The following is a 13,380-nucleotide window of genomic DNA, read 5'->3' as shown; positions in this document are numbered from 1 at the left end:
GACTTCGTAGCCTTGTAGGGGATGTCCTTTTCTCTTCTCTGCAACGTATTTATCAGATGTTGTGAGTTTGTCTCTGCTTTATTCCCCCCTCACCAGACTTTCACAAGAAACGCCCGTCTAGCAGAAAACACTATCTAATTTCCCCCACTCCTTATCTGTGCCTAAATCTAAATGTAGATTTCATGAACAAAACTTCTTTCTTAGAACTGCACGTCTGTGGAATTATCTTCTGTTTTCCTGCTTTCCAGCTGACTACAATATGGTTGTCTTCAAGTCTAATGTAAACAAGTTTTTGAACTGTTGCATTATAGGTTAACACATTTACCAAATTTCCATTAACGATTACTATATTGTCCACTCTTTAACCCTTATCTTCGAGTGGTGATGCGTATGTAAAAAAAAAAAAACCTTGACACAACAAAAATGTACACGTATCTAAATGAATAAATGCAAATATTAGTCCCATATTGCATAAGTGGTAAAATATTATTTTAAAGGTAACTAAACTTTATTTACCTTTAAGAAGTTAAGCACAAGGCCAGATGTTAAGTTGAAACGGTGTACTAGGATTAGCGCAATTTAGTAACAAAAGAAAAAAAATACACTTCAGCTTTACTATTAATGTTTCTAAGATCATAATAGCTGGTTATGCTGCGTTTTTGTACACATGGGCGTGTGAGTGATCACAGAATGAGCAAGTAAATTTAATCAGTCCCTACATCTGATACTGTTTAAATGTAATGCCCAACACTTGTGTGTATAGACTTTTTTTTTTTTTTTTTTTTTTTTATACGGTGGCCACCACTTTTCAAGGCCCGGAAGCCACTCCGGGATAAGGGTTATTGCAAGTAGAGTACGTTAGTGTGAAGATTTATTGAAGTGTTTACTTGAGGTGGCGGTTCATTAGGAACTTGTTTACGTTGGACTTGGAGATCCCGGTTGTAGTCAGGTGGGAAGCAGGCAGACGGAACAGTTCCACAGGCGTGCAGTTCTAAGGCTTTGGTCATGGAATCTACGTTTTGATTTAGGCACGGATAAAGAGTGGGGAAAATCTTTCACTGTGGATTCAGCTAGACGGGTGTTTTTCGTGAAAGATTGGCGGGGGGGGGGCAGAGATTGGAGTTCAGACGAGCACCTGCCATGGAAATAACGATAAAACAAGGATAGGCTCGCAACGTCTTCTGTGGGGAGAGGTTGCAGGGAAGAGAAAAGTGTATCCCCTACTAAGCCACAAAGTCTATTTTGTACTCTGTCAAGGCAGGATAGGTTGTTTTTAGCAGCTCCTGCCCAGATATGGCAGCAGTATTCCATCCTTGGACATACTTGGCTTTTATATAGATAGAGAATTGCATCAGTAGTGAGATATCTTCTGGAGTGGTAGAAGGATCCCACCATCTTTCCAGCGACCTTGGCAACAGACTTGATGTACGTGTTCCATTTCAGATCAGGAATAAAGGACAAACCCAGAAGCTTGTCAAAACATGGGGCTTCTAGACGAGAGCCATCCATTTCAATTGATGCCAGATGGGGATCAGAGCGTTGATGATGTAAAGATAGTTTGGTTTTAGATGCATTGAAGGTAACCAGCCACGTCTTCCCCACTGAATCACGTGCTCGAAATCAGAGGAGAGAGAATTGGAACTTTGTCATTTACAGCCTTTGATGTTGCCGTAGATGGTCGTGTCATCAGCATAGATGTCAACGAATGATTTAAGTATGTGTTTAGGGAGATCATTTATGTAGATCAGGAAGAGTTTGGCCCAGGATTGACCCTTGAGGGACTCCAACATTAATACTGCAGGCCTCTGATTTTTGTCCATCGACCACTACTCTTATGAGCCTATCGGAGAGAAATGATTTAATGATTGAGAAAACATTTCCAGTTATACCGTAGCTGGAAATCTTGTGAAGTAGGCCCTTATGCCATACCTTGTCAAAAGCCTTTGATATGTCGAGCAATTGCCCTAGAAAGAAAGCCTTTGTCAAGAGATTCACTAATCCTGTGAGATATAACTGTTAGCACATCTGCGGTAGATCTTGCAGAATGGAAACCATATTGTGTCACTAAGGTTATTTCTGCTGAGGTGGTTGACTATTTCTCTATTTAATATGGATTCCAGCAACTTACTCATAACAGACTTATTTGTCTATACTGAGAGGGAGATGACTTATCACCTGAATTCTTAAATACAGGGCATACTGATGAGGTTTTCCAGGGAGTCGGAAAGCACTTAAGGCAACGTTTAAACAGTTTTGTAAGTATGGGAGCAAGTTCTGGTTGAAGCTTTTTTTTAACACTATAATTGGGATGCCGTCAGGGCCAGTTGCTTTACTGGAATCAAGGTTCTTGATTAGCTTGGCGACCTCATGCACAGATATTTGTATGTTATCTAGTGTGTTCTGTGTTTATAGGAGGAAATATGGGGAGTTGATGGTCTTCATCGCATAGGGTAGAATTAGCTGCAAAGTTCTTTGCAAATAGTTTGGCCTTGTCTGATGCTGACGAAATGACCTCTGGTCCATTGATAATGGTTGGGATAGAACGCACACTTCTGTTCAGGATCCTATTTATTTGCCAAAACGTTTGTATGTGTATGCGGCTGTTAGATGTTTACAGTGGGCCAATAAAAAAAAAAAAACATAACCTTTTAAAAATCAATGGAAATATAAAATTAATAACTAAGGTTTAATAACTATTCAGTAGCTCATACATGAAAAAGATGCATTTATTCACAGAAGTAAAGTTAAAATATAGATTTATCATTAAAGGGAAGTAACCATGCCTAATCGCCCTTGGACTTGTATCAAAATCATTAATGTCAAGTTCTAATACTTTTATTTATTTTATTTTTTTTTTTTTTGTTCTAGCTACTGGATGCCAGGCATTCATCTGCATCGTACATTCCAATCGAGAGATCTTTAATATTCGAACAGTCCCTTTAAACGGAATTGTTTGAATCTCTTGCATTTAGTTCACAATGTGCTAAGTAGTTTTAATTTGAAATTCTCCCCACCCTTTTTTGTTTTAAGCTGAGGATGGAACATGCAAATAATTTGCCCAACCAAGAGAAAATTGGTACTTGATGTTCATTGGATTTTTATCTATTTGTCAACTGTAAAAATTGTTCGACAGCTTTAAGAATGAGTAGGTTTGAAAACTTAAGATCTTGACAAACTGGCCTAATGATTATCATACTTGTTTCGATTTGGCTTCAATTTCAGTATTTTAATTTTACATAAATGAACTTTTTAGAAAAAACATAATACTCAAATGCACATGTCTGTTTCTTTCCGTTTTTTAGAATTTAACATGTTTAATGCTGTGTAACACTGGGTACATCTGCTAGTATGTCTATAAAAATAATTTAAATACCGAAAAGATTCAAGATGATTAAATAAAAGTGTATTATCCAGAATTAAGCTGTAGAACAAGACGCTTTTTTAAGTACCACTGTGCTGACTTCATATTGGAAATGTTAATTTTTTTCAAGGCAAAAATTGTAAACATGACTGAATTTTTATAAATTCAAACCAATATCTCTACCCCCGTCAATACTGATTAAATATTGCTTGTATGCTTAAAAATTTTAAGCTGAAAATTGTTAAACGCTTATATTGCTTGGTACTCTGTAGAAAGGTTTGTTTTTCTTCAGTTTGCTTTTTTTTTTTTTTTTTTTTTTTTTTTTTTTTTTTTTTTTTTTAGCCGTGAATTAAACCAAATACAAAAGTTCCAGCACCAGCAGAAATTAATTGAAGAGAAGAATAAACAGACCAAAAACCTTTTAGCACAAGCGATAAAAGAAAGGTAAGTTCTGTTGTCATGTATAATATACTCAATAAAAAAAAAAAGTACTAAGGTGACAACTAAAAATAAAGCTTATTTTTATACTGCATTAAATCCTCTTAGAATGATCAAAATTTGCTTAGAAAAAATGACTCTAGAATTTTAAATGTATATTTTTGGATCATCATCGGCGGTCACTCGTGTCCGAGTAAGACTGTCCTCCGTTGTGGGTTCTCAGGTGAGCATAGAGCCCAATCCTAGACCCAATTTGTCTTGTGCAATTTGGGCAGATAAAGGTAGTGGTGGTGGGGTGGGGTGTGTCTGGTTGATAATCTGTCCTTTCTGTGCTTGCGTTTATCCTCAGCAGCTTGATTTAGGTCACTACTATAAAGCGCAGCACCTTCGTGGACAGCGCTCCTCCATGCCAACCTGCTCCCAGCAACGTCCTCCCATGTCTCAAGGTCCATTTTGGATCCTACTGCTCCAATAAAAAATTTAAAAATAAAACGATTCTTAAATCATTCATTGTAAATTAAATCCTTTTAAATTAAGAACTTAACTGATAAAAATTTGATTGTAGAAGGCGAAATGCTTAGCTTACGATTAGGGCAGCAGCATATTCTTATTGTTTTAACTCTTGAGTGTGTATCTGCTGATATCTTATATGCTTTTATATATAATGTGGTTCTCGGTTGATTAACTGTCTTCTGGTCATAGCCCTACTTGTATCTCGGGAAGACAACCCTGCCTTAAGGGATCTCACCAAGTGTAGATAATTCCATTTCAAAGGGAGGTAATTTTAAGTTATGAACTTTTTAGATTGGATTATTTGGTTTCATCTAACAATTTTAATTAATGGTAATATAAAATATACACATGACATCCAGGATTGATAGACTAGTATACCAGTGTTTTGTATTCATTATTTTTGCATGCATAATATTTTTTTAAAAACTTAAATGGAAAGTAGAACCCAGGATACAGCATTAAAAATTAGTAACGCAATACAGAACGGTATATAATACACATGTAATCAAATAAAGTGCATGATACCGTTAACCAGGAGTCGGAAAAACCTTGTATTCCACATTGTATCCTGGAGTTCTACTGTATATTGAAGTTTGATATGAAAATTTCAATAGTCTATTTATTTCGCAACTAGTTGTCAGTCTATGCCATTAAGCACTTAACCACTGTCACTACATAGGTGTTGAATGAAAATAGGACATTATCAAATGAAAGATTGGCAGTCTATCAAGTAAAAATTAATTTTTATTGAAAACTTGGACAATAAAAAAATCAAGGGTTGGTAAAGAATGAGAATTCACCATTCCAAGAATGTTCTAAATGAGTTTTTTTTTTTTTTTTTTTTTTTTTTTTTTAAACAGGTATTATGAGCATTTGTGTTGGTGTGTAAATGGCATAAACATGGCTGATGTCTATCTATATTAGCATGCCAGTTGTAAGATTAGTATGAATCTCTTGTCTGCTACCACTATGTACTCTGCACCCTGTATGGATCATCCAAACTTGATTATGGAAGAAAAAAGGAAAACTCTGTATTTATAGTACAAATACATGGCATGTTGACTCATTAGCTCATCAGATCACCGAAATTAAGCAAACTTCAATGTCTTCAAGTCCAATATAAACAAGTTCCTGATGAACCACTCTCTAAGACATTTTATCAGATCTCCATTACTAGCAATTATATTATCCCATTGATTACTGTAATGCAATAACCCTTATCTCAGAGTGGCCTCCGGGCCTTGATAAGTGGTGATTTTCTTGTTAAAAAAAAAAAAAAAAAAAAATACATTATGCCTGGTCAGTACTAGATTTGTGACCATTTGGGAATATCAGATGCTTTATGTAAGATGCTTTAATCTCTGATTAAATGCCTTAAAAAAAAAAAAATTAGTACAAACCTGTTTTTATGCAGCCTGTAGTGTCCGTTGGCAGAAAAAATAGCTGTTTTGTTGCGATTTTGTCACCTGATATGTAAATGAAGTGATTTGGATATCAGAGTAGTAAGTTTTGACAGCAATGTTAAATTTAATCTCCAAAAGTGTTACTTGAAAAGTGTAAAATAGTTAACTCTTGACTTTTTAACCACTATCTCTCTGCAAAAAACCTAATGTTGTCTCTCCTAATGAGAATATATTAGTGACTGGGAACTGCTTGTGAATTTGATATTCCCAGGAAACTTCCTCCTTCGGTTGGTTCAACCCGTCTAGAGAGTGTGGCTTTAACACAGTTATAGTATGTGCAAAATTTGAATATTTCTTGCATTATGATTGGCTGAAACTGCAGATTAGAACTTTTGCCTAATCAAGAGTCAATACATAAAAACGAAATTTGCTGCTGCTTTCAATGCCGGGTTTCTTATTTCATGTTATTTTAAGTATAACGAACAAAGATCATTTTTACAGAAACAGATGTTGTTAAATTGTATTTATTATCTTGCCTTTACATTTGTTTTTATTCTATTCGTGTAGGCGGGCCAGAGCAGAAAGTGAAGCTCATTTGTTGACTGATCTACAAAAGGAATTGTCTCGACTGGACACCCTGCTGACTACTGATGTGTCTATTATTCGGGACAAAATTGAAACGGCCAGCTTGGAATACACAGAATCTCAGTAAGTTGTCCGTCTCGTTCCGTAAATGTAAGCGATTTGTTCATTAATATGCTCTACTAAATAACTTAAACATTTTTCAGTCTTTTCTAAAGCGATTTCTATAAAAATCAATTTTTTTTTTTTTTTACTACTTCCCACTTCAGTATTTGATTGGGTTATTGTTCAGGAGAGATGGAGAAAAATTAGGTAATTTGGGTCACCATGTCTTTTCTAAGAGCCAATTCCATGAAAATAATTTTTTTCTTTTTTTTTTCTCAAATCCAACTGAACATTTATGTAATATTGGTTGAAGACTAATTAAGTTTGTACTAAGCTGAGAAAGCTGTCAATACCTGTGCAAATCAAAGGGACATAATTCATCCATAATGGATGTGGTTATTAATAATTGATTTTATTTCAAAGTTAATCTATTGCACTAAATATTAAACATTTTCCTGAAGACTTTATTTTTTCTAATACTTTAATAACACAAAATACATGCTAAAATATATCCTAGTTCTTAGATTGAGTTATGTTTGTGAAAAAAAAATTTTTTTATTGTTCTAATTAGCCGTAGTTTATAATTGAACAAGTTGCTAATCTATGTTGTAGCTATTTAGATGTCGTCCCCCACCCCTGTTGATTCAACTATTGGTATTTTTTTTTTTAATTTAGAAAAAGCAACTATTCATTTTTTACTGTCACCATCAAATTTGCATAGTGTCACAGAAGACTGAAGATACTGACTTCTTGGCCTAAAATGCACCAATTTTCTTTTTTTTTTTTTTTTGTGAAACTACCATCTTTTGCAAAAAACATTTTTCTTTATAAAACCAAGCCAAAAACTATGAATAAATATTTGAAGATATAAAGAATTTGGAGCATTAAAACTTTTACTAAAATGACTGAATTCAGCATTGAATCACCAAAAAGAGTTGATATGCTGTATAACAAAACATCAAAGCATATTATCTGTAAGCATTATAAAATTTTAAGTTAGATGGCAAAATGAACTTCTACGAATAATATATTTCTATACCAGAAAAATAAGAATAATATCTGACTTTTTAGCAATGTCAGAAGAATGTCTTAAATGTTGGTCTGTTTTTAATGAAATCCATGTAAAATAAACCGTTGTTTGTGACCAGTGGGAGAAAAATGGAACAACTCTCTAAATTCAACAATAAATTACTCTTATGACACCCAGGTAATACTAAATACCGTTTCTTGCATACAACAGTATTAAAAAAAAATTGAATTTTCATCATTCCAGACAATGCAGCATTCAAACATACCTGCTCAATGTAGAATATTTAGAACTTCGGATCAACTTGGATCATTTACCATATATAATATTGTATTATTATTGCTCCCAAGAAACACTGAATCACTTCCTTCAACTAATTAAGGAGTGAAAAAATATATAAACAAAATAAAACTTGAATCTTCATAGGGTTATTAAAAATATCCAAATAAAATTGAGGTTTCTAATGCTCTGCACCTGGATGGAATTTTTTTTCACTAGAAGAAAAAAAAACTTTGGCCTCTAGAGCTCTACTAAAACCAAAATTAAACTCAAATATTTTGTTTCTCATAAAATAAAACTTGTCTAAAATTTTTAATTTCAAGAGTATTAATGTATATATATATGTGTGTTTGTGTGAATAAGACTTGCTTTTTGTTGCAGAAAACGTTATGAAAAGGCTGAAAAAGAATTTGTGAATGCCAAGATGGAGCTGTTCCGTCGAGCTGAAACAAAGGAGAAACTAACGGAACATCTCTACACGATAATATATCAGAATGAAATGAGGAAGGCACAGAAACTCTCTGAACTGATGGAAATGTTAGAACTGACCACTGCAGGTGAAGAGGTGGAGTGTATCCTACCTGCCATACCCCCACCCATGTACAACCCTATGCAGACTTTGGGTTCTTCTGGTAAGTTTCCTCACACTACTAAGCCCAGTGGTGCTGACCCAACAATCAAGCTCAGTGGTGCTGACCCAACAGTCGAGCCTGATATTGACCAGAAAGTGGAAAATCAGCTAGCACCAACAAATGTCCCTACTGAAGAAAAAGAGTCTGTGTCAGAAGGCTCAGCCTCCTCTCCGCCTATGTCGGAGATCCCTAAAGAGGGCGAATTAAAGCAGGATGAACCTAACACGATGGCTGATACCAATGGTGATACTGTATCTTCTTCCTTGCAGAATTCTTCAACGCCTATCACAGCTGAGGTTAATAATACGGTAGATCTGTCTGTGGAATTGATAGAATTACCAGAATCTGAGTCTAGAAAGGAAGATGAGTGCAGTGCATCTTTAAGTGGTTGTAATATTTCTGACAGTGACTCTATGACAGAAAATGAAAAAATATCCAGTCAGTCCCCAACAAATGACGCAAGAACTAACATAGAAAAAAAAACGACCTTGAAGGAATTGGCTAAATGATACATTTTTAAATTGTTTTTATACACAACACTTCATCATAAACGACAAAAACAATTGAAAGAACATCAAGTCTACAATAGTTATACATCCCATCCCCCTTACACACACACATATATATATATATATATATAATATCAATTTTTTTATATTGGCAGTATTTTGAAAATGTATACCTTTGCCTTTTTAATATACTGCAACATTAGGACCGACATTTGAACTTTTTTTTTTTGTGGTGTCTGGGTTCTGCATTTTGGATTGTTTACCCTTAATTTTGCAGTATAGTAGAATCTATTGGAGAAAATGGGTGGTTCTACATTTATAGTCATATTTCACTTAATTTTTTTTTTCTTTTTTTTCACATGTCTGACATAAGATGGTTTTATGAAATATTTATAAAGATATATTTTTATTTATGCATATATGAAAAAGGATGTACACAAAAATTGCCATTGTTTATGGTTTTAAATATATTTATCTGATGGTGCTTTGATATATTGTTTGAAATTCAACAAGAATATAATTGTCATATTCATTTTTATAAAAGTAGTTATGGGGTAAGAGTAATATATAAAGAATTTTTTTTTTTTTTTTTTTTTTTTTTTTTTTTTTATGCCTTGAACAATTTAAAGTAAAAAAAAAAAAAAAAAAAAAAAAAAAGTTTAAATGAAAAAGAAATTGTGCTTGTTTGAACAAGCAATTATAAAGAATTTGTATATGTCTGAATCCAAACCTGTACTATTACTGTATCTTTTGTACTATCTTTAATGTGACCCGTGGAAATTCCATGGAATGAGAAATATATTTTAATCAACAAATTTTATATATCTTTCTGGATAGCACCAAGAAATTAGTTTTCTGGACAGAAAAACTAAGACAGCAAATATGAGTTAACTATTTTCTATGAAAATAGTATCCATTGTAATTTAAATATAGAAGTGACCCAAATGATCAGTACTGAGAAAGTAATATTGTTACATAGTCTCTTACAATGTGATTTTATCATCAGTAATGAACTATCTTTAATTTACTCCTTCAATTGAGCACCTCTTGGCAGACTTTTTTTTTTTTTTACATAATGTTTTGCTGAGTTTTCTCGGTAAAGATCTGCACATCAAAATTACATGTTCTTCTCTCATCAGTATAACAATGATCATCTATCATAATCAGGGCTGTGACAACAGCATATTCTTTTCATTGTTTTGACTCTTGAGTATATGTTAATATCTTATATTTTTTATATAGATGGATGTGTGTTTGTGTCAGATATATATCCGAGAGTCAAAAGAATAAGAATATTCTGTTGTCACCGCCCTAATTATAATATTTGAAAAATGGGATTACATAAAAGGACACTCGTATTATCCAAAATTGTGAGACTGGCTTTTTTAAAGCCAAATTTTTTTTTTTTTTTTTTTTTTTTAAGGAATTAACTTTTAAATCGAATCATATGGACTATATCAGAATAATATAAAAAATATATACACACACACAGATATATATATATATATATATATACATACACACTGATGTTCAATTCAGTGGGAAAGTAGTGAAGGCTCCGTTTTATTATGCAGCCATCCTCCTAGGCATTACTTTTGCTGTTTTTTAGCCGGAGGAGTATATCTTCATTCATCATGTTCTCTGACATTACCTTTTCCTTAAAAGGCTGATATCATACATCAATAAGAAATTATCACAATTTGCTGTTTATTGGCAAACTCATCTCGCACATTCGAGGTACAAAATTTATAAACACATCTGAACATTAGCGGAAATCTTTTTAAAGCTCTTTCGGCTATCTTTCGGAGAAAAATTGATAGCAATGAAAAATATTAGTGGTGCAAATAAAGAGCAATGAATTTTTTATAAGGTGGCAAAAGTAATTCCCTTAATGAGGATTGGGCGATTTTAAACTGTGACACCGCAAGGTAAGGAAAAAGGGGAGGTGGTCAAATTTTCCCAAAGATTTAACGTTTTTATTGATGCCTTCTGCCAGTACAAAGGTTTTCGAATTGCAATAGATTCCAAAATTTGTAATTGATTTTTGGAATCCGCTCTGAGGTACCTCAAACCACTTGTTGGAACTAAGATTCTCAAAGGAATTCTGACCAATAGTCTAAAATTAGAGGAAGGGACTCGCAGATCCCATCCCATCCTGTTTAATATTGATGGAACGTGCTGATTATTACGAGTCTGCAAATGCAAACAAGTCTGCCTCAAATAGCCAACATCATACTGGCATTTAAATTGATGAATAATACTATTTTGGATGTAATGCAAACTATCCTTGCAAAAAGGAAATGCGGGTCTAGTAGTATATACCAAAACAAGGAAATGGTAGAAGCAATTAATACTTCTAGCAATGTTTATTTAAAATTACCATGGATATTGGATAATGGTGCCAAATTAACTAAATAGCATTTTAAAGGCCCAAATATTTTAGGGGATTTGAAATCTGTAATCTTTTTCTTAATACAATCATTGAGGTCTTCTGGATAACTGTTTATTATGACCCCCCCCCCCCCATTGCTCTTTATTTTCACCATTATTCTTCATTGCTATAGAATTTTTCTCCAGGCGTGATGATAGCCGAAAGAGCTCTACACAAATTTCCGCTAATGTTCAAATGTTTGTTTATATATATATTAATCAGTCGGAATCTGAAAAATTGGAACATTTTAGAGTACCAGAATTGGAAAAATGTGTGCCTATTTTCCGATGCCAAAAACGATTCCTTTGTCTTTTATCTGATCTTGTTTAAAACATTCTTCCACTGCTGCTATTGATAAAATAGCTATTCATTGATTTTAAACTAAAATCTATAGATCACCCACAGATGTACTTTTAGTAATATCTGCACAATTAACATATTTTCAAGGTAATGGGGGGGGGGATAAGTTATGGGTAAATATTTAGGGATTTTTAGAATCGCCTCATCACTAATATATATCCCCTTGAATAAAATATACTTTTTTCAATCATTTCCAACTTCCGAATAAGTCTTCACTTCTGGCGGGAACTGGATGATGTAATCACCATATTTATCATGAGTCCAATTACTTTCGAATCCTTCGTTGGGGATAAATTAATCTAACTGGTTTTGAACAATTTATAAAGTTTTTTTTTTTTTTTTTTTTTCTCATTGGTCAATTTTTTTTTTTTTTTTTCCATTGGTTAAAATTAATAACATCCTAAAATGTTTGCAAATCTATTAAAATAAATAACTGTACAAACACTTCAGGATGTTATTACTATTGCTAAAGTTTACTTTGTTAATAGGTTTTTTTTTTTTTTTTTTTTTTTTTTAGATTTTCTTAGTAATGCTTCTATTATTTCAAGTTTCCATTTATTATTGGTTTGTTCAAGTATAGAGGTATCAACTAAAATTATCCTAAATTAGGACAGGAATGTTGCTTGGTCAAGTGATTAAATATAGCGCGGTTTTCAAAGTGATGGTAATCAAATCTAAATATATGCTTCCACTTTTATTATCGGATAGTCCCCCAAAGGACATTTTGAACTCTTATACCAAGTTAGTCCTATCAAACAGCTTAATCGAAGGGGAAGAGTTATTAGTTCTAATCAGGTTAGAGGTTTTAAATTATAGTAAATGATTAATTTTTTTTTTTTTTTTTTTTTTTTTTTTTTTTATTAGGGTCTATAGGTTGCACATTGTTTAATACTTTTTCGTCTATTCTCTAATTATAGTGCATTTGATTTTTATTGTTTTGTGTGTAGTAAGTGTAGATGAGAATCCTGTATCAAGGTTAATATTTTTGAATTTCCCAATTTGTTCATCAATAACATGGTTGGTGCATCCATTATTTACTAAGGTTTGTTTAATATTGTTGAATTCCGGTTCTAAAATATAGTTGGGTAAAGGATATTAAATTAGCTCGGGTTAGTAAGTTATTAAAGCTGTTTTGTAGTGATCGGGCCACTCATTACAATTCAAGATTTTTAAGATCAAAGTAGAATTCGTTTCTACAATCTATTAACACTTCTAGATAGGAATTGTTTTTGTGTAGCTCATGAGTAAAGTTAAGCAGTTATTTCGGAGAAGCTGATTGTAGGGTGTTAATATCATTTTATGTTTGATAAATATTAAAATATCATTAACATATGTAAGTAGATTGGTTTTTGTATGAGACTAAGGATTTTGTTTTCTAAATTACCCATATAGAATTCACTGAATGTTGGACCTAAAACAGATCCCATGGCAACACCATCTTTTTGTATGGTGTTGCCATGATGATCATGAAACGGGACTTCTGTTGTACAGGTCAACAGTAGTTTGCATAAGGTGTTAAAGTTAATTTTAAGTGGATATTGATTAGGATTATATTTTTAATATCTATTGTTTCTTTTACTGGAACATTAGTGAACAGATTAACATCTAAGGAAACCATGGTCCCATTCTCAGGTTTCTTGCTCCTAAGAGTCTGAATAAGTTGTTCTGTAGATTTTATACTGTATTTGTTTTGAATATAGGGAGATACCATTTGATTTATAATTTTAGAGTTAAGTAGGG

General features: G+C 33.0%; 1 protein-coding gene across 5 annotated transcripts in view; it reads left to right on the top strand.

Moving 5' to 3' along the window:
* Positions 1–9,339, top strand: part of LOC145254829 (RAB6-interacting golgin-like) — a 73,137-nt gene extending 63,798 nt beyond the window's left edge. For all 5 annotated transcript variants that reach the window (XM_080113661.1, XM_080113662.1, XM_080113664.1 and 2 more), the window contains 3 exons: positions 3,704–3,805; positions 6,283–6,423; positions 8,090–9,339. In XM_080113661.1, coding sequence (XP_079969787.1) covers positions 3,704–3,805; positions 6,283–6,423; positions 8,090–8,849 — 1,003 coding nt within the window. In that variant the 3' untranslated portion in view covers positions 8,850–9,339. The remainder of the gene's footprint in view (positions 1–3,703; positions 3,806–6,282; positions 6,424–8,089) is intronic.
* The last annotated feature ends 4,041 nt before the right edge of the window (positions 9,340–13,380 follow it).

The sequence above is a fragment of the Euprymna scolopes genome, chromosome 30, assembly GCF_053919585.1.
Source record: "Euprymna scolopes isolate OS-2025 chromosome 30, ASM5391958v1, whole genome shotgun sequence".
NCBI lineage: Eukaryota > Metazoa > Mollusca > Cephalopoda > Sepiida > Sepiolidae > Euprymna > Euprymna scolopes.
This window is presented reverse-complemented; position numbering and strand designations above follow the sequence as displayed.